Here is a 24,107-nt window from a genome sequence, read left to right as displayed (position 1 = left end):
GCACGCATAATAATGTTTCTACTTCACTCTATGCCCCAGAGCATACATACGGACATTTGCATAAGTACAAAAGTTGAATACCGCTGATGAGAACGTAGATATATGCATGTATATCTATTTGGATGGAACACTGTCACAAACTTTATTACATATCAGATCCGAGAAATCGATTTTTTTGTGTAAACACAGAACCTTATTAATATCGATATACTGTCTGTCTGTCCGTCTGTTTGTCTGTCTGTCTGTCAGTCTGTTCGTCACACGCAGTTTTCTCGAAGACGTTTATAGCGATTGACACCATATTTGGTACAAATGTGATACAGTGAGTTGAATTTAAGGGGGGTCCCCATAAATGCAAAAGAGGGGTCTAAGATTTTTTGTCATCAAATATAGTCATGTAGGGTATCAAATTAAAGGTCTCGGTTAGTACTTTTCACAGCCGGTCTCAGTTTTGATATTTGTTGGGAAGGTGAGGAGTGCGGGGGCTTGAAAGTGATCACTTCTTTAAGGGGGCCATTTTCAGAAACTACTGAAAAAAATCAGGAGGCTACCAGTATATAGTGCCTGCGCTCCGAAATACCTTCCATACTGATATCTGTTCAAATAAAGTTATTAATAGTATATTACTATAATTTTTTGTAATTGGCTGGAAACCCCCCTTAAGTTCATCCTAGCACCACGAAATTTTGCAGTGATGTAGGCTATAATGTAGAGCATGATCTCACCAAGTTACCATTATTACTAACCACTATTACTAACAAAGTTATAATACGTGAAAGTTGTTCCTTCTTTGAAAATTGAAGACTATGAATGTCAATATCACCCGAAAGTGGATACTCTCACATAATATATGGATATATTACGTGCTACGTACTAAGAAATACACAAAACCTTTCGTATCTAAAGTGTCCAGCTTCCGGTTACTTTTGATGGAACTCCAAGATCGGTGAATGCCGCAGAGCGTGCTTCGAAGCCAGAGGACGCAATCAGCGAAACAGAAACCGATCCGGATACAGGTAGCTACATGAACAAAGAGGCACGGAAAAACCTGCATTTGGCTATGATAAATAGGACGAATGATAACTCTAAGCTGATGCGGACCCCTGGAGTGGCGTCTATAAAACAATAATGTCTAAAGTCAAAGAAAAAGCCCCAATCAATTACCAAATTACTAATAGCGACGAATCTTTTTCGATAAAATGTGTGCACAGGCTAACCTTCCCACCATTGAAATAGACCTAGCGGAAGCTCCAAAGGTAAATGAAGAAGAGGTCCCGAAGGCTGCGAGGAAAATTATCGAAGATGAAGCGCCTGGCCTAAATAGCATCCCCAAGGAAGCTCTTAAGGCAGCAATCAACATAGTGCCAATTATGTTTACCGAAGCATTTATGTCTTAGCGAAAGAATGTTTCACACACAATAGAAGAAACAGAAACTGATACTTCCAAGCCAAACAAACCTATGGGCGAACCTTTCTTCTACAGGCCGTAGGGGAGATATTCACACATAAACACATATATATCAAGTAAACTCCATTATAGGAATACGATTAGTAGCTTATTTTATTTAAAGTACTTTCGATAGAAATGAAATTCGGAAAATAAGAATTTAGGCCTGCACAACCGCTTTTCCAAAATTCTTTCCGTTAAACAGATCCAGAAATGCTTGCGGCATATTTTCAAATCCTTCCGTAATAGTTTCTCTATATTTAACTTTGCCCTCTTTGATCCAGTCTCTTACAACTTTAAACGCTTCTTCAAAACAGCCTCTCCATCTATAGAACACGATTCCTTCCATTTTCAGCTCATTGAAAACAAAATAAGGTTGCATAACCGGAGCTATAAAGAAATCGTAAAATATACATAAATATAGATATGCAATTAATTACCTAAATGCACTTTTGTGTCATTGTAAGAGGAAATCGATCCGCAAACTGAAATCCTTCCAAACTTATTCATTTTGCTAATTACCGTTGAACTTATCTCACCACCAACCTAAAAACTTATTGTTATTTCAAAAAAATAGGAAAGAATTTTGAATTATCCATACGTTATCGAAGTAGCAATCAACGCCGGTGGGTGCAGCTTCTTCTAGGCTTTTACTGATGTCACACGTTTTGTAGTTGAAAGCATAATGGAATCCCAGTTCTTCTTTCAACCATGTGCATTTTTCGTCTGACCCAGCAAATCCAATGACTCTGCATCCTTTAATTCTTGCAATCTGTCCCACAAGACTGCCAACTGCTCCTGCTGCTCCCGTAACAACCACAACTTCCCCTGCCTTTGGCTTACATATTTCTAGAAATCCAAAGTACGCTGTGGAGCTGCACAAATAAACTTATTACTGGACAAGATAGGACAATGCCAAAAATTAGATAGACCTTATGAAAGTCTGTATTTCTAACTATGCCAACTTTAGGTTTATTACAAACTCCAAATATAGGAAGATGCATACGCAAATTGCAGAAACTTGAAGATTATGTACAATGCCGCGGTTTTGTGCGCGAACGATCGACCTACGTGCATGTCTTATGTTATGAAAACCATACAATTAAACGCCACTAAGAGTGCATATACCTCCGGCTTAAATTCAATAATTATGAATGAAAGCGACGGGACTAATGCAAGTGACATTAATAATTAGCACTTGCAACGCAGATAGTGCCTTCTACAGTTCTCAAAACGAATTCATTCAAATTAATTATATTCACAAGTAGCAGCCGAAAACGGAAAGCAAATGGCGGAATCTGTCATCAGAACGAACCTCGCCAACGTGAAGCGAATTTTGCCGACCTGAAATCTTCATTGTACATTGAAGCTGCGTGCGGTCCGCAGCTTCTCTCGTCCGCATTCCGCACGCATCGTCTCACGCTTAAGACCGACTCCAGAAAGTACTATAACCTTTCATTTCATACCCCACATGACTATATTTGATGAAACAGAAACGTTTAACCATTGCAATCTCAGGAAATCCACTTTATCCACAAAGCTAATCCTCAGTGATTTGAATATTTAATAATCTTTGATGGTATGTGTATGAAATTTGTAATTATCACTTTCTTCTTCTTCTTTAGTCGTTGTCCGATTCAGAAACAGGATTAGTTCGTAAATGATAATTAATACATTTACTAAATGGTTTTCAGCAGAAAGCGTTTTGAGGAAATTTTCCAATAGTTTACAGGTAACAAGAACATGCTCCGCTGTAAACGTATTGGAATCTTGTTTTTTTTATTTCGGACTATTAGTTTCAGGGTAGTCTAGGTCCCGGGGCGAAACGTGGATTGGTACCCACGATGGAGCATAAAACCTGGGAAATGCCTGCTGAACCAACACCAACAGCTCTACTACCAAACCCTATCTCCACCTCCACGTGGTGACCGCTGGGAGCTCTTTCTTGACGAAAAGCTGCAGACGGAGAAGGATGAAGGCGAGTCTCCCGCGCCTAAAAACGGGACAAATTGTACCAACTGGTCCTCCAGGTTGGGGGTTGGGTAGGGCTGACAACCCTACACGGAAAACAACATGTTACGAAGCCACAATAGGAGCCTCGGATAGGACGGATTTTAAAACGACGGACCCGGCAACGACATCGGAATCACGATTTGCGCATTTTCTCTGGGATCGTGCGCTCCCTGTACAGAGATGAAGCTGATGAGCAGCTAGCCGATACCCTGTCCAAATATAGGGCTCATGTAACAGCGTTGCAAGAGATGCGATGCACAGGGACCGGTTTCCTGGAGAAGAGCCACTACACCATATATTATAGCAGTCATCCAGTAAACCATGTGCTCGGAGTAGGTTTCTTAGTCAGCCAAAGAATTAAACCTGCTGTTATCGGCTTTGAAAGCATAAGCGAACGGCTATGCACTCTGCGCTTGCGAGGCAAGTTTAGAAATATAAGCCTCATAAACGTTCACGCCCCTACAGAGGAGACTGCAGAGTCGGAGAAGGATACCTTCTACGAGGCAGTAGAAAGAACCCTCGAAGCCTGTCCCAGATATGATATCAAAATCATACTTGGGGATTTTAACAGCCAAGTAGGGAAGGAGCCCGTATTCAGGCGATACGTTGGCTCCCATAGCTTACACGAAAAAACAAATGATAACGGACTGCGGACTATTCAATTAGCAGGGTCACACGAAATGGTTGTTGGAAGTACCTGGTTTGCGCGGAAAGTGGCCCACAAACATACGTGGACCTCTCCAGACGGGACCACTTTCAACCAAATTGACCACGTGTTGATCGAACGCCGCCACCTCTCAGCCTTGATGAATGTCAGAACATATAGGGGGGCCAATATAGACTCGGATCACTATCTCGTTGGCATGGTGCTCCGAGCTCGAATAACAATACCACCTAGAATCCCCTCTGACAATCAGGTGAGAGTGAACACTGAAGCCATCCACAACACATCCCTCCGCGACACCTATAAGAGGGAAATGGATGCCGCAATAACCGCAGTCAACAGAGGACCTGGAGATGAAGCATCAACTAATGATCTTCACAACCACCTGAAGAACGTTATCATGGATACGGCCACAAATATACTTGGCCCCAGCCGCAAAAGGAGTCGGAACGGCTGGTTTGACGATGAATGTAAGCTAGCAACGGAACGGAAGAATGCCGCTTACCGAGTAATGTTGCATTCTCAAAGGACGCGGGCACGCGCAGAGGCTTATCACGAACTCCGTCGAGCGGAGAAGCGACTTCACAGACGGAAAAAGGAAGCCTGGGAGAACCAACAAGTCTGTGAACTAGAAAAGTACAGGGAGCAACCGCACCAGGCGCGGAAGTTTTACCAACAAGTTAGCAGGATGAAGCCTTATACACCTCGATGCTCATCATGCCGAGACAAAGAGGGAAATCTGATTTCCGACAGAATGGGCATATTAGAGCGATGGGTTGAGTACTTTGATGAGCTACTGAACAACCAGAACATCGGCGAGTTGGAGGTCCCGCCAACTGAAGACGACGGACAATTTTTGGTCCCCTACATGAGGATGGACGATTCCGTAGCCTACACAATGACGAAATCTATGAGCGATACCATGACCGTCCGGTTGTGGATAAAATCCGGCTCAATAGGTTACGGTGGGCGGGTCACTTAATCCGTATGGATGAGGATGATCCAGCCCGGAAAGTCTATAAGGGCAATATCTATGGTAGGAAAAGAAGACGAGGCAGACCCTGCCTAAGATGGAGCGATGGCGTGGGCCAGGACGCCAGACAGCTTTTAGGGATATCGAATTGGTGGACCTCGGCGCAAAACCGGGATATCTGAAGTTCCTTATTAAGGCAGGCCTAGACCGGATACCGGTTGTTGCGCCGTTGATGATGATGATGATGATTAGTTTCAATGTGGTGTTGATATTTCCTGATGTTTTTTGAATGGAGTAAATTCAAACGAAGGAGACATCTGCCACGCTATGACTTTGCTAACAGTAATAAAATTCACATCAAATTTGATGGTATGGCTTTTAATGAATTCATTTTACAGTTGAATAAAAAGCCAACAAAAAATGTAAAAAAAAATACCATTCGGCTGTATCCAAATGTTGCAAATCGCAGCTTTTTTATTCTACATTAAGTGACCTTGGGGCGACCCATCCATCGACCATCTTAAAAGAGTAGAGTCCACTGCATGGCATAGCTCGCAATGCAATTGTCGCCCTTCCTTAATGTGCAAACTATCCACTGCCACTTCCGTCTTCTTATCACATACATACGGATGCCAAGCCTGTGCGCGACCAATTTGTTCGTTTGAAATAGTGTTAGGCCAGCATACCCCGATGACTCGGCGCAGGCAGGTACTGACGGAAGTTTGGAGGTTTTCAGTAACAGTGGAGTTCACTTTCCATTTGCTACTCCCACATAGCAACACGGAAAAACCGTAGCACAGAAGAGTCTCAACTTGATTTTAGTGATTGGATAACTGCATTTCCAGATTTTAGATAGGGCAGCGAAAGCGGATCTAGTACTATTAATTTGTCGGGCAACATCTATATAGTACCGCCTTCGGCAGAAATCACGTTTCCTAGATATACAATTTGATCGACGCCGTCGATACTCTTCCTATTACCGCCGACAGAGAGAGTGCGATGACCCGTCAGATTGAGAACCTTGGTTTTGTTGGTGTTTATCTTTAGTCCAACTCTACTTGTCTCTTTTTCCAAATCCAGGGCCGTTTGATCCAGTGAAAAAGCAAACAGATGTCATCAGCGCAGTCGAGGTGCTTGAGGAAAAATGTGATCGTCCATTGAATTTCTCCAGGTCCTCTGGACAAGGCAGCATGAAGAACGTCACCGATAACAAAAAGAAATGATATCGGTGACAGCGTGCAACCCTGGAGGACTCCAAAAATCCGAGATTTCACCTTGATGCAGCACGTAACACTTTACGCCATCATATGTCGCTCTGATAATAGCTACTAGTTTCTCCGGAATACCTCTCCTGTGGGGCTGCTAACGCTGTCGAAAGCTTTCTCGATCTTGATCTTGACCCGTATACGGTCAGGTGTAATGTGGTCAATGCTGGGGAATTCGGAGCGCAAACCAGCTTGCCCTCTGTCCATCAATTATCTCAATTAAAACGGCTCCTCTTTCCTGGAATCTTACCGATCATCCCCATCTTCCACTTTCGGGGAAAGGTCTCGAATTTCAAGATTCCCGGTACGAGTGGAAGCAACAGATCTGCAGTGACTGAAGATATAGCGATAAATAGCTCTGAGGGGAGACCGTCAAGCCCAGCGGCCATACACCGCTTGAGAGCATTGATGGCTGAAATGATTTCTTTCAGATTTCAGTCCGTTTCCGCATGTTATGAAGATTAGCTATTTCATCCACAAGAGGAGGAACCTGACCGGATCTCATACGGTTAAGAAGCCATGGTGAAGTGTTTTTCCACGTTCATTATCGTGGATGAGAAATCAACCATTGACGTCCTTCACAGGACCATCGAAAAATTCGCGACCACATAAAAGCTCTTTCATAATGCGGTAAGCAGTTCTGAAATCATTGCGATCTGCGGCATCTTCCGCTTCTTCCCTAATCAGTGCAATAAGAAATTCTCTCTTGTTACGGCGTACACTACGCTCAGCTTCTCGGGATTTCGCTCAGTACCGAAGTTCGACCGCGTCACGTCCGCCTTCATTTGCAGCGGCCAGTAGAACTTTCAACCGCTTTTTCAGATGTGGCCAACGACCTATGCAGCACCGAGAAAAGAGCATTTTTGATGGCAGCCCAATGCTCATCGTTATTCCCAGGAACTTAACTCAGTAGATCTGCCGCTTGATCAGCAACATCAGTCTCCCTCTGTCGAGCGACAGCTGGGTTGTACAAGCGATCGATGTTGGACTTAGAAGGTGGCAGCTCTTCAACTCTCCGAGAAGTAAGCGGACGCAACACGCAACCTAATCGTAAGCGGCCATTAGATGATGATCCCTTTCGAGGCGATATCAGCGCATCTCTTGCTACGCACATCCAGAAGACAACTGCTCAATCTACTGTTGATCGCCAAGTGGTCGATCTGATTGCTCTTACGGCGCCGGTCAGTTGAAACCCAACTAACCTTATAGCAGACTCTATGCTCCATCAATGTTCCACCAATTACGAGGCGGTTGAAGTTACGGAAATCCACAAACCTCCCACCATTACCGTTACGGTCGCCAAGACCGTGATAGCACTGATGATGGATGCAAGGAGTGCGTTGTCTCCACGGGTGTCCAACAAGACTCCGTACTGGACCCACTACTGGTTTCGGACGAAACCACGGTGGTGGGTTAGCCGACAATATAGCGCTGATTATAGTCGCAAAGGATCTAGGAGATGCTGAGTTATACTCATGCAAGGCAATTAGTGCTGTTGAAAGTTGGCTAGAGAGTTCTGATTTCACACTTCCGGACGAAAAAAAGGAATCGGTCCTCATCACCAAGGGCCAAAAAAGAAATTATGCTCATATTCAAATTGGGAATTAAAATCATCACTTCCAAGCCTGCCATCAAATACTTCCGAGTGGTGATAGAGGGGTAGCTCAGCTATAAGCAACTCGTAGAGTATGCTTATGACAAAGCTTCCACCGCAAGTGTGGCCCTGGCGGGGATGATGCCGAAAATGGGAGGGCCACCCCATGCTTCCAGGCTGCTTATTGCTAGGGTAGTGAGTTCGATCGTGTTCTATGCAACTCCAGTTTGAGGAAACGCATTGCATTGACTCTTGGCAGATGAGATGATGAACATATACAATGTGAAGTCTATTTCTCCTTTATCGCAGGTGAAGGTCAACGAAAAGGAGAGATCTCTAAATAGATGGCAAGAGTGTTGGGAGCGCTCGGGAAAGGGACTTACTATAATCGTACCCAGCTTCTCACGAGGCATAGAGGATATCGCCAGTACATGTACGGATTTAAATTGGATACCTCATCCAATTGTCCAAACTGCAATGGAATCCCAGGGAACCCAGAGCACGTATTCTTCCACTGTCCAAGATTTGTGAAAGCAAGGAAGAACCTTGGAGAGATGCTGGTACCAGAAAATTTGTCAGGAAGACTGGGATGCGATCAACTCCGTGGGTGCATCTAACGAGAAACCGCGACAGGCAGAGGAGAATAGAAAAGCGCGGTTACGTACACGACGTAGAGAAAAAAGGCTAAAGCGAACTGATTCAGTCCCGTAATGTAATACCTTATGGTGGTTCCACGGGGCATAGGGGGAGTCGGAGGTGGTTTTAGTAGATCAGAATCCCATACGCTAGCGTGTCCAGGCTAGTGTCTTTGGAGAATTCCACCTACTCACAAAAACTGGACAGACGGACCCGCTGCTGAATCTCAGTTAGAATTAATAAATTAATTAAATTAACTAACCGAATGGTTTTTTCCCTTAACGTTTACTTTCAGCAACAACTCCTACATTTTTGCCAAATGTTGTTAATGGAATGTATTCACTACTCTATGCCAAAGGGAATTCTTCTTCCAAAATCATGTCATCTATTGAATTGAAGGATGTTCTAGGATAGTTTTCCGGTAGTTTACAGCTGGTAAAAATGCGATTGGCAGCAAGGGATAGCAGTAGAAAAAACATGATTGGCTGTCATTCATTGCGAAAGGGGCATTCTTCGCGTGGGTGGAAGGTTAGACCGCCTCATTCCACACTCCGTACTCATTTCCTTCGAAGAGAAACACCTTATAATATTAGGTAAGTGGCGACCCTGGTCGACCTAATTGTACAGCAAGTCCACAGAAGAAATCGGCATTGCGGAACCGGACTCACAATGACTATTGTGCGGGAAAAGTATTTTATTCCCGCCCTGCAGCAGAGGGTTAAAAAGTGCATCAGGAGATGTGTCGATGGCTGATCTGTTTTCGGAATGAATTAGGCCACCTCCGGTTTTTGAAAACCTAGAAGCGGATGTATGTAAGAGCCTCTAATTTACGAACCGCAAAAACCATGAAGTGTATGTAGTAGTGTTTCTTTGTAGGATCCGTTAGTATCCTAAGGCGCTACATTTAGAAATATGTATGGACCTTACTACGAGTCATTCTTGACCGGGTTTCAGAGGTTCATAAGTCGAAGAGGTCAGCCAAAAACAGTTCACTCCGATAATGGAACGAATTTAGTGATATGACCCAAAAACGGATTGTGTTACATGAAAATCCTCCAAGGACTAGTCGTTTTGGTGGGTTTGGGATGAATTCCGTCTATATGCAACCTTACATGATACATGATGAATTTAGCGAGTGGCTCCCGGCAACCAAAAGATGGTTTGAAATTCAAGAATTGCAGAAGCATTTTTGGATGAAGTTTGAGGGAAACTATTTGAGCTGTCTTCGAAAGCGGCATAAGTGGACGAAGCCTGGAAGGCAGTTGACTGATGACTGAGTTCTGAGTTCTAATCAAAGAAAATGATCTCAATCCGTTAAGCTGGAAGACGCCGCGGGTAACTGATCCTAAAGGGGTCGTGCGCCAGGTGACGCTCAGAAATGCTGAGAAGGACAACGTTCGTCGATCCGTACAGCAGCTCGTTCCTGTCCTACCGGAAGAAGAATGTGAGGCAGGCAACATTGTGTCCCGCACGAATCTAATGACAGCAAACATTCCGCCTCGAACGCAGAGGAAAACGAGGCGGAAGCATTGGTCCCTGGGTCACATAACGGTTCTTGTGGGGTTATGCCTATTGCCGCTTGGTGTACTTCTTTCGACGATAGATCCATGTACTGGGGACTAGGATAATTGATCTGGGCTCGGTACAGGTAAAAGCTTTCGACCTAAACTATACCATCACCACCTCTGTGAATCTTACCCGAGACCTGGAGCTCATGTCGCACCAGATAGGAAAATTCACAAGAATTTGCGAACGACAAGCGGGGGACGAAATTCGAAATCACTGTGATGAACTCAGGATATCAAACGAGTTACAATTCAAGGATCTTAATCGGGAGCTAAACACGGTGTACAAAACTAAGCGCTCAAAAAGTTTACCTGGCCTCATCTCTCTTGTAACTAGCGGACTCATGAAGTTAGGCGCCAAGTATTTACCTAGACTAGCGACAGCAGGAACCATAGCCTATCTAGATTATCAGGATGCAGCTATACGTCACGAATTAGAGGCTATGAAGCACCATCAGGCCAGCATCGCGGCCTTAACGCTCAATATAACGGATTTGGAATATCATCAGGTCGAGGGGCAATTAATAAGATGATGGAGGAACATGGGAAGTCCATGTTTAAGCGGGAGATATTGGGGGGGATAAAGACCCTAATAGGGGAAATCGCAGCCAAGCATCACTAGCTCTTAAATATTCAGTGGTGGAATATGTTTCCCGTATCAACAAGGAGGTCCCTGGGATAGTCCTGCCAGCACTAGAAGACCCCGAGCGAATATTTGAGGTACATCCAGTTGCAACTGCAAAATGAGCTAGTCACGGTAGAGTATCTGATTCCTCTTGCATCTAAGGATAGACTTAAGCATGCGGCAATTATCGCAACCCCGAATGCGAAGAATTTTACCTGTGGGACTCGAGAATGATAAGTTCCTCCTGGAGCAGGATGCTGCTGAGGTCCTTCCAGACTTATATGAAGCAAAGCTGATTCGATCAGGGCCAACCTCTATCAAGGAAATTATACAGGGTAGTGAAAATTTGCACGACATGTGAAACCAAAAATCAGAGTGATATTCGAAGGGACAGACGGACACGATTCCGATCAAGTGTAATGGAACAAATTTGGAAATAAAGTTTTTCGTCACGCTCATTGAGCTAGAGTACTGCATTCTGGATGCGTTTAAGGTTAGGGAAATACCACGGAGCATCACCACTAATTGTGTCAAAGTGTATGATACAGTAACTCCACGATTTAATTCTCCGCCGAGCGAGATCAAACTACCAGATTCTGAAGCACACGCTATAGCAGAACTTAAGCAGAAGCTAAAACAGGAGATTGATGAAGGAAGCGTTCTAGAGATTTAAATGCCCCATGATTGTGCTGGAGCCGCTAGGTTATTCGGACGTAACACTGACGGTGGTAATCATATGGGTGAAAAGGAAGAAGAGAAAGAGCAGGGATCAATCTACCTACGTAAGCCATTTTTCGGCAGAGGACAAGTGTCTGGAAAGTTGGCGAAAGGCGTCCGCATAGGAGACCGGGAAGCAACATTTTTTTCCTTTTGTAAATTTTTGAATGTAAATTACAGTACTTCGGGTTGTAAATTTACACGGTAAAGACACCTTTGAACTACTGTAACTTTGTTACTAATAATATGATTTTGATCAAACTTGGAGATAATATGCCTCATATTATATTCTATACTAATACCAACTTTTATAACTGTGACATAAACTTAAGGGGGGTTTTACTCCATTTTCCCAAAAATACGGCAATATACTATTATTAACTTAATTTCAACAGATATCGATTCGGAGAGTATTTTGAGGCCTGAGTACCGTATAGAGACAGCTTCATGATTTTTTTTCAGATTTTTCGGTTGGGTAGTTTCTGAGAATGGCTCAGTTAAAGAAATCATCACTTTGCACCCGTCCCACTCCCCGCCTTTTTAACAAATCTCAAAACTAAGACCGGCTTCGAAAAGTACTAATCGGGACGTTTCATTTGATACCCTACATGACTATATTTAGGGAAAAAAATTTGTACACCCCCCTTTTATCATACATGTATGGGGTCCCGCCCTAAATCTCAACGTAGGAGGCTATCACTCACTGCATGTCTGGGGATCCACAGATCCCACCTTCTCACCAAATTCCGTGTGAATCGGTATAGCCGTTTCTGAGAAAAGTGCCTGTGACAGACAGACTGGCAGACGGACGTTGACTAATCGTTGACTGGAACGGAAGTGAATTGCGAACTCTCGCAAATCAAGAAGCAATAAAAGGCAGATATTCAGTGAAAGTTGTGAACTAAACTGCACGAAGGTAAAAAGTGCGGGAGTAGTTAAAGGTGAAGTGAGATCGGTGGCGCTTCTTACGTGAAACTTATTTAAACTTATTTAAATAACAAGTTTTATCTTCCCTTTGTTCTCTTCTTCGCTGAACCGGTCATTTGGATTGCCGTTTATGAAATATATCGGCGGGTGTTAGCTGGTAATGTCCAGTAACTAATATTGAAAAAGGATATACAGCGGCGAGGACAGGCCGGACCGGTCTGACCTTGATTCAATCACGTATGGGAAATTTTTTTTCTATTTTTTCTTTTAGTATTCAAAAAATGATAAAAAATTGTTTGAATTTAACCGAACCAACACGGCGGAACACTTAAGCTCCAATTAGGATTTTTTTTTAGCTAGTTAATGATTGCTGATCGAAATAGAACAGGTTCGAGTTTGGCTCTTCCCCTTTATTCATTTTCTCTCGCTGAATGCTGAATTGGACATTCAAGGCGCTCATACTGAATGCAAGTAGAAAGTGCAATTATTGTCTGGACTAACTCACATAAAGTGTAATTTTGAAGCAAGAGTGCGTAGCTTGCTGGCAAGCACGCGAATAAAAATAATTTAAAATTGAAATTAAATTAACTTTTATCAAGAATATAAAAAGATATTTATATTACTTAATTAATAATATATAATTTAAAACTTAATTGAAACTAATTTACTTTTGAGTTGTTATCTAAGTTACTTTTCCTTAAAAAGTTTTGAGAAAAGATTCGTTTTTTTTGGCTTGGCGGGAATGAGCGGGCGGGGTGGCGGACTAGACCGGCCCCCCACCATAAGGCCTAGGGGCCTCGGATCGGTCGTGGAGTCCGCAACGAGGAGGATCCAGACTTGAAAATAGCCAAAGTGAGGATAGCCAATCTTGAAAGAAGAGATGGCGAGCTGGCGAAGACACTCGAAGATTTGAAAAAGCAAATGACAATATTGATAAAAAAAATGGGATACTTACAGAGCAGCTAATGGCTGGGGAGGCGGGCCCGCCGTCTTCAAAGGTAGCCAGAAAAAAGGTTAAGCTATCTTCGACTACTTTTGCAGTTATAGAGGAACCGGGCTGCCTTGAGGGCGAACAAGTTCTCGAGAGCGAATCTGTCCGTATGGAGGGCATAGAGACCAGTGAAGCAGACGATACGAGAGTCAGCGACAACGGTGGCGATGGAAATGTCCCAGAAGAGGATGCTAACCAGGCAAGTTGCAGTAGTGAAGATGGAAAATTGGGTGAGTTTTTGGTCTGTTTCCAAAAAATTAAAGAACTAAAAACAAAACTCAAGAAAAATGTTAAATAATATAAAAAATAATGCAAATACGAGTGAAAATTTAAAAAATAATGCAAGTACGAGTGAAAATTTAAAAAATTGTCCGACTGGGGATACAATTAGCACCCGAAATAAAGAAAAGGGGGAAAGGGTGCCCCCCATTAATGTTTGTAAATTAGGTGGTAGAGATTTAGCCACTCTACTTAATAGGAGCGCGGGGCTCTCAAATTTTGTTATTAAAAAGACGGGGGCCGAGAGAGCCCAAGTCAAATGTAATAAAATTGCAGATTACAAAAAAGCACGGGCGGTCCTCGAGCGAGTGAAGGCTCCTCACTTCACCTACACTCCAAAGAAAGAGAAGGTGCAAACCTTCCTTCTGAAAGGCTTGGATGCGGAGGAAGAGCCCGATGAGGTGCTCAAAATGCTCCGAGAGACGGGAACTGAGGTCAAGTTCCTCTCAGTATCACGGTTTAGTACGAGGAGATCCGTTTTGGAAAAACGAATCCTGCCGCACTTCCTCGTGCAGATAAGCCCGGAGAGCCGAGGAAGCGATCTGATCGGCATCAGGTCGCTTAATTACCAGGCCTTTCGTTTTGAGCGCCTGCTAAGGGGCGAAATAGTCCAGCAACATGCAGCATACGCTACACGTACACAATACAAAAATAAATAGCATAACAGAATATTTACACAAATAGCATGCCCGCTGCTAGGTCTGCAGTTACAGCGGTACCACTGGATGGTCTCCGGATCATCGCGATTAATGTGAATTCCATCGTAGGAATCCATCGAAGAGCGGAGCGGACCATAGTCTTGATTTCAGAAACCCACCTCAATCCGAGGCATTCGATAACATTCAAGGATTTTGAATTCGTGAGGAACGATAGACGAAATTGTGATAGGGGAGGTGGTACCGGAATACTTGTGGGTCGCCATTATCGTTTCAGGCATCGAAGTCTCATGTATTCTTTTTTCACTGCCTAGAGGAGGGAATTTATACATCCTGTCAGTCTATGCAGTGGGAAACAACCGAGCCAAGTTCAAGGAGGAATTCCATTCTCTGTTTACGATACTCGAACTGAATAGGCTGCATAATTATTATATTATAGCTGGCGACTTGAATGCTAAGCATACCTTGTGGCTAAACGCCACAAACCATCCCAGAGGGGTATTCCTCAAATCTTGGATAGAGCAATACCAGATAGAGTATAAATGCGAATTATATGGGTCAGAGAGTCCAACCTGGCCCAGGGCAAATTCCTATCTGGATTTGTGCATTACTGACGCGCGCTTGAACTTTAATTTTAGGAATCCTCAACGGAAACTACAGACTCTTCCTTACGATAGCGACCATAACGCTATTCTTATGGAAGTTCTGTTTGATGGACGAAGAGTTCGCCTTCTGCCGATGGACAGTGTCGTCCACGCTTCCTTACGATAGCGACCATAACGCTATTCTTATGGAAGTTCTGTTTGATGGACGAAGAGTTCGCCTTCTGCCGATGGACAGTGTCGTCCACAGGCTGAACTTTAAACAAATAAATTGGAAGAAATTCCAAGAGAGGTTTATTCAGGGATATCGAGAGGAATGCCCACCTCTTGATGGGGAAAACGATGGTACAATTGCACCAGGTGAAAGGAACTTGAGCAATGAGGAAATACTTCAGTATCTTCTCAAGCTGGAGAACTTGACGCTGGAAGCAATTGAACAAGTCGTCCTTAAGATTAAACCTCGCAATAATATGGAAGGATATGAAACTGCAGCCATAAAACGGTTGAAAAAAGTGAAAAGCCTTCTGCTCACTCGCGTCAACAAAATCTATCGGAGATATGGGGACTATCATCATCCCATATTGGTTGAGTTCAAATCACTTCTAAAGATCGCGCGGGATCTTATCCGTCAACATTATGTAAATGAAGTGAACTCCCAATGGCGGGAGAAGTTAAAGGGTATTTCACCAAGCGATCCAGATTCCATGTTTACTAAGATAAATACGTTATTCCGGAAGAAGTCACGAATAACTGTACCGAGAATTAAAGTCGGTGGCAGCGAGATACAACACCTCATTGACTCAGGTATAGACACGAATAGTGTAACTGCTGATGCGCAAGGCAATTACATCGTGATGGATGATGCTCTGAAACTCGAACTTATAGGGGAGCACTTTGAATCGGTGCATTGGCCCAGAACGAACTTAGAGCCAACGCGACTTTCGGAAATTGTAGAACGAGATGTCCACAATTTCAAATATTGCCTAAACGGCACCACAGTTCTCCAATTTAGCTCTGCGATGCAGGCTGATCTCATACCGAGTGATAATCTGCTTGATTACTTTGTCTCATGTGTAGAGTTAACTTCCATATTCAGAAGAGTAAACAATAAGAGATCATCCGATATGGATGGCATTCCCAACGTGGTCCTCTAGCATTTACCAGACATTGCCATTCGTAATTATTGCATTTTGTTCAATAATTTATTGAACAATTCCTTCTTTCCAGGACAATGGAAGAAAGCCCAAGTATTCCCGATTTTAAAGAGAGGGAAGGATTCATCCAGCCTCAAAGCTACCGTCCAATCAGTTTGCTGCCTAACATCAGCAAGGTGTTTGAGGTTTTGGTATTGAAAGCCTTGAACGGGCATATCAAGAAGAAGGAATTATTGCCGAACGCGCAATTCGGATTTCGATCTGGACATTCGACAATACATGCAATAACGAAGGTAACGTCTGATATTTGCTGGCGGATTAACAATGGTGAGTGCGTAGGCGCTTGCCTTATAGGCATGGAGAAAGCCTTTGATACCGTCTGTTTGGATGGATTGATTTTCAGGCTCCTGAAGAATGAGTTTCCCAGTCACCTCGTAGCGATGATGCGTAGTATGCTGTATGGCAAGTGCTTTGTCATTTGCGGTATTTGCCGGCGAATTGTTCAATTCTTTCGATTTTAATAAATCTCCTAAAAGGTCGTTGGTTGCCTTTGCTGACGATCTGATAGCCTACACGGCGCACAAGAAGGTAACTGAGGCGCAAGTTGAACTTCAGAAGGTGTTCAATGATATTAAGTTCTTCACGAACAGTTGGCGGATGAAAATCAATGCGCAAAAGTGTGAAACGATTCTGTTTCGAAATTCCTTGGCGTATGCCAGTAGGAACTTGAAAAGGAATTGGAGAGATTTCCACATTGTCGCGAACGAGGATAGTTCTGAGCGTGTGGCGCGGCAGGATCTGCAGCATTCGAAATTTATTTCGGATGTTGCGGATGCGGACGGGTAGATGGCGCTGAACGTGGAAACTCTCCACTCACGCGTTTTCAGAACGCACCGGGGAAGTGGAGAGCCAGCGGTAAAAAAGTGCCGTTGGTTGGGACAGTAAGGACCGCATGGAAATAAGTCGGTCTCTTCTGTTCCCAACCGCGGCACGGATCACAAGCTCGTGGAAGTTCTGCAAAGTTTGTATTACAAGCGCTCAGTTGCATGGCGTCCATATAAATATCAGAAATAAAAACATGCGAATTTTGTTGGATTAACGTTGTTATTATAATTAGTAGTTTTTTATTGAAACCTTTCGGTACAAATAAATAAAATCCTTTGAAATGTTTTTAGACGTGCGTCAGTAGTGCAATATAATATGATTTGAGTGCTCTTTTCCAAATGATTACCACTTCCAGTTTTGCATTTATTACTACACAAAGAAATCTCTTAATTCCAAGCTAATTTGGTAGACGTTTTGATCATCTACCAAAGTGGTGACCCCGATACCGAGCCCGTCGAGGAAAACGCACAAGCGCCGCCGCCACAATCATCGCCACCATCAAGACGAAAAGGCCACCAAGGGCAGGAAATAGCTGCGATTCATCAACATCTTTTCTACGCACAATACAATTGTGCTACGAGCCGACGACGTAAATAACGTCGCATAGCAAACCTTCCGCACTCTACGACGGGCATAGGCAGGCACTTCGCATAAGCGCACACATCCCCGTCCGTCTACGGGTCCAGTCAGCCAGTTGCCCAGCAAAAGCAGCACAAAGATCAGCAGACAATTATACCCGACAACAGCAGCAAACGGCCGTCCCTAGCACCGCCAACGCCGCAGCTACAGCCCGACGAATTCAAACCAGCGCCGCCGTCGAGGACAGCTAGTAATATCAATTTCAAATTTATTTAATTATTATTATTATTATTTATTGTTATATCAAGTGAAGATTAGTTAAAGTGCTAAATTAAGTGAAATTATTATCGCACTAATTGTTAATTATATTTAAAGTTAAATTGTGACAATAATAACCAAAAATCGCTGCAAGAGACGGCGTTGAGGTGTTTCAAGTTCGCAAGTTCTCTGTTTTCCCGGTGTTTTTGGTCTGCGCTGGAGAGCGTCCGCTTCGGTCGTCGTTTTCTTTTTTCTCGTTTCGTGCGTGCATTTGTGGGTGCGGCCTGCCGTGTCGGTGTAAATTTCACCGCGTTTCAGTATAAACTCACCGCGTCTGCATCACAATCTCGTACTTCTCGTTATTAAAAATGTCGTTTGAAAATAAAGACGCGGCAGGCCCATCGGACCCACAGGTGACCGCCCTCGCCGTACGCGTTCCTCCGTTTTGGCGTCGGAACCCCGAGCTGTGGTTCGTGCATTTGGAAGCACAGTTCCAAATGTCCGGTATCACATCGGACGCGACCTGTTTTAACTACGCGGTGGTCGGCCTGGACGAAGAGTCCATACTTCTGGTGTCCGACGTGGTGAAGTCGGCATCGTACGCTCAGCTCAAGAGCGAGTTGATCAGGCGCCTGTCGGCAAGCGAGTCGGCAAAATTAGACCACTTGCTGGCGGGTTTAACGTTGGGTGATCGAACTCCCAGCCAATTGCTTCGTGAAATGAGGCAATTGGGTGGGAGCAAGATCGGCGACGACCTGATCAAGTCGCTCTGGCTGCGTCGGCTCCCGGAGGGCACCCAGGCGATCCTAGCCTGCGTCTCCGGTTCCTTGGAGGAACTAGCAGCAACGGCCGATCAAGTACAGGAGGTGTACGTTCGCCCAACCATAGCGGCCGTTCAACCACCGTCGGATGAGGTCGGCGACTTACGGCGCGAGATCGCGGCCTTAACTGCCAGCGTGGCCGAGATGCGGGCGACGTTGGACGCTCAGCGTTCGAGTGCCAGGCCGCGAGCTCGCTCACGGTCTGCCACACGAAAAGGGCGTTCGGGTAGCAGGTCGTCAAGACAGCCTGCGGACCAGGGTATTTGCTGGTATCATCGTAACTTCGGAGATAAAGCGACAAGATGTACGCTACCTTGCAAATTCGCGCCTACCACAAAAAACTAGGTCCGCGGGGGGTCTTGGCGACGGCCACCTAGAGCGCAGCGCCACGTCGCCTAACTATTTTCGACCCCCTCAGCAGGCGCAACTACCTCGTCGACACGGGTGCGGAGGTTTCGGTTCTTCCCGTACCCCAGCATCATCGACTATATCCACAACCCCTCAAACTGGCGGCAGCAAATTCCTCCCGCATCAATACATACGGGTACAGGCAAGTGGACGTGAGTCTTGGCTTGCGTAGGACGTTTCCGTGGCGTTTCATCCTGGCGGATGTCAGCTTCCCCATATTAGGCGCAGACTTCTTGTGTCACTATGGGTTGCTGGTGGACTTGCAAAATAAGTCCCTTATAGACCCCACAACCAAACTAAATTCGTCGGGCCAAATGGTATCTCACGCTGACAATAACCTTTCCGTTCTTTTGGAAGACATCTCCGACTCTCGTGTTCGGACACTCCTCCAAAAGTTCAGCCAGATAACTACCGAATGTAGTCTCTCGAAACCAGTAAAGCACAATGTGCAGCACCACATAAATACTACTGGTTCCCCGATTTTCTCAAAGGTGCGTCCTCTACCACCCCAGAAACTGGCTATCGCGCGGAAAGAATTTGAACAACTTGTTCAACAGGGTATCTGCAGGCCCTCAAACAGCTGTTGGTCTTCCCCTTTACATATGGTCCCTAAGCCAAATGGCGAATGGCGTCCCTGTGGGGATTACAGAAGGCTAAACGCACAGACTGTTCCTGACCGATATCCGATTCCACTCATCCACGACTTTGCGCATCACCTCGCGAATTGCCGCATCTTTTCGACCTTGGACTTAGCCAAGGCATACCACCAAATCCCAGTAGCTCCTGAAGACATTCCAAAGACGGCAATATGCACACCCTTTGGACTCTTCGAGTTCACCCGAATGACTTTCGGATTGTGCAATGCGGCGCAAACCTTTCAAAGGTTCATTCACTCAGTCCTGCGAAACCTCGATTTCTGTTTCGTCTATTTGGATGATGTTTTGGTCGCTTCTTCTACTGAGTCTGAGCACTTAGCCCATCTCGAGTGCATTTTTCAACGTCTCCTTGAGGCCGGTTTAGTCTTAAACGTTGAGAAGTGCAAATTCCTTCAAAAACAGGTGAGATTCCTCGGCCACTCCATTTCCTCTGAAGGAATACAGCCCGACCCAGACAAGGTGCAAGCAATAACAAGCTTCCCGCGTCCAAAAACAGTGAGGGAGTTGAGGAGGTTCTTGGGCATGCTAAACTTTTATCGTCGTTTCCTGCCCAAGGCCGCCCATCACCAGTCCGTTTTGAACGCGTACTTGTCTGGCCCCAAAACAAAAGACACACGAGAGATTGTGTGGTCTGAAGAGGCTGTCTGCGCGTTCAATAAATCCAGACAGCAACTGGCTGATGCTACACTTTTGGCATTTCCTCATCAAGATGCACCCCTAGCCGTTTTTGTTGATGCCTCTGACATCGCAGTAGGTGCTGCCCTTCACCAAAAGGTGGACCAAGTTTGGCAGCCGTTGAGCTTCTTCTCGAAGCAGTTGAATCCCGCTCAACGGAACTACAGCACCTACGATCGCGAACTGCTCGCCGCATACCTGTCCATCAAATACTTCCGTTTCTCCCTAGAAGGCAGGCCGTTCACAGTGTTCACGGACCATAAGCCTCTCACGTTCGCTTTGAAACAGAAGCCCGACAAAGCGTCCCCTCGTCAGCTTCGACACCTGAGCTTCATAAGCCAGTTCACGTCAGACATCCAGCACGTGTCCGGGAAGGACAACATTGTTGCTGACGCTTTGTCTCGTGTCTCCGAAGTCAACATCCCCGCCTCACTCGATTTCTCGGCTATTGCCAAGGCGCAAGTGGATGACGCAGCACTTCAGAGCCTCAAGTCCAACCCCAAATACAAATTTCGGGAGTTGCCCATCTTCGGCTCAAACCTCTTGCTCTGCTGCGAAGACTCGGAAAAGGGACCTCGGCCATACATTCCGGCCACATTTCGCAAGGAAGTGTTCCACGCAGTTCACGACTTGGCGCATCCCGGCATCAGGACAACAAACCGGTTAGTCACCGGAAAATACTTCTGGCCCTCCATGAACAAGGATATCAATTCCTGGGCCAGAGAGTGCATCGCATGCCAGAAGTGTAAAGTCTCCAGGCATGTAAGGAAAGAAGTGGGCTCATTCCCCCGCACTACCAAGCGTTTCCACACAATACACCTCGACATAATAGGGCCTTTGCGAGACTCGCACGGTTACAAGTATTGCCTCACAATCATCGACAGGTTCACGCGGTGGCCTGAGGCAATACCTCTGAAAGACATTACGGCGCAATCTTGTGCCGAAGCCCTCTGCCGAGAGTGGATACCTCGCTTTGGCGTCCCTGCAGTGATCATCACTGACCAGGGAATGCAATTTGAGTCCACCCTTTTCTCCGAGTTAGGCAAACTCCTGGGTTTTAAACGCCAGCGGACTACTGCATACCACCCGCAGTCCAATGGGATGCTAGAACGTTGGCACCGGACGCTGAAAGCCGCCATTATGGCACGCGACGACCCGTCCTGGACTCAAGTCTTGCCTCTCGTCCTTCTCGGCCTTCGTACAACCCGCCGAGAGGAATTTGCTGCCAGCCCCGCGGAGCTGGTTTACGGGGAGAACCCAAGACTCCCAAGCGATCCGGTCTTCGACAAGAGATCGGGTCTCACGGAGTCGGGGTTGGTGCGTCTGCTGAGGGACAATCTCCGACGCATCAAAGCGCCACCACCCACTCGACACTCGTCCATACCTGCTTGTTCGCCCAAGGAACTGGACACGTGCACGCACGTGCTGATCAGGACGGATGCCGTCCGGAAGCCGCTGCAGCCTCCATATGAGGGCCCGTACCGCGTTCTCGAGAGGGGAGAACATTTCTTCCAGCTCGAGATCGGTGGTCACAAAAAGGCGGTCTCTTTGGCCAGGCTGAAACCCGTGTGCGCCCCGAAGCAACGTCGTGTCCGCTTTGTGGATTAACGGCGAACGAAGTTCGGGGATCCGTCGCCGAAACCCCCTAGGTTTCGTCTGGGGGCGGAGTGATGTGGCGCGGCAGGATCTGCAGCATTCGAAATTTATTTCGGATGTTGCGGATGCGGACGGGTAGATGGCGCTGAACGTGGAAACTCTCCACTCACGCGTTTTCAGAACGCACCGGGGAAGTGGAGAGCCAGCGGTAAAAAAGTGCCGTTGGTTGGGACAGTAAGGACCGCATGGAAATAAGTCGGTCTCTTCTGTTCCCAACCGCGGCACGGATCACAAGCTCGTGGAAGTTCTGCAAAGTTTGTATTACAAGCGCTCAGTTGCATGGCGTCCATATAAATATCAGAAATAAAAACATGCGAATTTTGTTGGATTAACGTTGTTATTATAATTAGTAGTTTTTTATTGAAACCTTTCGGTACAAATAAATAAAATCCTTTGAAATGTTTTTAGACGTGCGTCAGTAGTGCAATATAATATGATTTGAGTGTTCTTTTCCAAATGATTACCACTTCCAGTTTTGCATTTATTACTACACAAAGAAATCTCTTAATTCCAAGCTAATTTGGTAGACGTTTTGATCATCTACCAAAAGCGCATTCCTCATAAGAAATGCGTTAGATACCTGGGTGTGCGTCTTGACGAGCGTCTCCAATTTAACGAGCTCGTTAAAGTCGCGCTAGAAAGCGCTCGCAAGGCATTCATGTCTCTTCGAAGATTCTTTTATGCTCCACATCTTAGCCGGAAGGTTAAGATTATTTGTTATCTTACTTTGGTTAGACCGGTGCTCACCTACGGGTGTGCTATCTGGTTTAATTTGAGTGCTAGCCAAATGGAGAAAATAAGGATCTTTGAAAGGAAATGTCTGCGTGCTTGCACGGGGCTTAATAGGACTGCTTCGTCAAACTATGAGCACTATATAACTAATGAAGTGATGTATGCAGCTGCTGCTGTGCCAAGAATCGACATAGTTATCGTCAGATTGATTCGGAATCATATAGTGCGATCTGCTTCGCATGGTGAGAACCCTTGGGTTTCGCAGCCGTTCTACCCAAATGATGGGTATTTCGAGAAAACTCTCACGACAGGCTTCATTTCTCCCGAAGCGTTCGTGTATCTTGACAGGAATGGTCTAATTCTTGATTCTGCCGGTGATCCGGTTATGTATCATATACATAGACGGGCCACGGACAAAAGGATAGAATACCCCCGAATTTGACAGTGGGAGCTCCGGGATTCGACTGGAGATACTCCAGAGCGAGAGCAATTGATATTAAGCGGGATGAAAAAGAGAAATCTTGGTACTGGTGGCTGCGGGATGCCGGTTAGCGGTGGCCTGTGCTCAGTTCTGCCATTTGTTTCTTGGTGGGGCTTTGTAAATATGTACATATTGAACGGGTGCTGATTTTGTCTCCAGTTGTAACTTATAAATACATACGTTATTATTCTTTGTTTTTTTTTTGTATGGATATTATTGTAAAAAAAAGAAAAAATGTATAATATAAAATATATAATTATGATAGTTTTAAGAACAATAATTTAAGTTAAGAGTATCTTTTGAAGCGATCAAATATTTATTATTACTTTTATATTTCTTTATTTGCCACTAAGGCCAAGTGAATTCTGTCGGGATTTTTGACCATTTTCCGACAACTTACTGTACAATTAGATTTTTATTTCTTACTGTTTCTCTTCTCTACCTGTAATTGTTATTCGAAAACTTTGAGAGCCCACAGTGGCCATTAGATTTAAGTTATTTTTGTTATTTTAAAAGATTGTTTTTTTATTGTTCATTTTTCCAATCTATATACTATTGTTACTTATTTCTTAAAAATAAAAATGATTTTAAAAACAAAAAAACAAAACAAGCTGGCAGCACGCTTGCATCACGTCACGCGTGGTCTGGGGTCGATCCCCGTGTCGAGCGCGGAAGGTTTTGTTTTTACATATTATATTAACCAATAAATTTTAAATTTCCAACTAAACGGTTGGTGAGTGAAGCCCGAGTTCGATCCCCACTTAAAGCGGATAAATATTTATAAAATACATTATTATAATTTCACTTTTCTGAGTTAAATAACTGTAAGCAGTGGAGGAAGCAGAGGA

The 24,107-nt window shown here is 44.9% G+C and overlaps 1 protein-coding gene across 1 annotated transcript in view; it reads right to left on the bottom strand.

The window, feature by feature from the left end:
- Nucleotides 1–1,520: 1,520 nt before the first annotated feature.
- Nucleotides 1,521–24,107, bottom strand: part of LOC119646493 (prostaglandin reductase 1-like) — a 48,586-nt gene continuing 25,999 nt past the window's right edge. The window contains exons 4-6 of the mRNA XM_038046951.1: nucleotides 2,049–2,322; nucleotides 1,888–1,993; nucleotides 1,521–1,837 (exon numbers count right to left, since the gene is read on the bottom strand). Of these exons, the coding sequence (XP_037902879.1) occupies nucleotides 1,608–1,837; nucleotides 1,888–1,993; nucleotides 2,049–2,322 (610 nt within the window). The 3' untranslated portion in view covers nucleotides 1,521–1,607. The remainder of the gene's footprint in view (nucleotides 1,838–1,887; nucleotides 1,994–2,048; nucleotides 2,323–24,107) is intronic.

The sequence above is a fragment of the Hermetia illucens genome, chromosome 1 (assembly GCF_905115235.1).
Source record: "Hermetia illucens chromosome 1, iHerIll2.2.curated.20191125, whole genome shotgun sequence".
NCBI lineage: Eukaryota > Metazoa > Arthropoda > Insecta > Diptera > Stratiomyidae > Hermetia > Hermetia illucens.
Note: the sequence above shows the minus strand (reverse complement) of the source record. Positions and strands in the feature narration are given on the sequence as shown.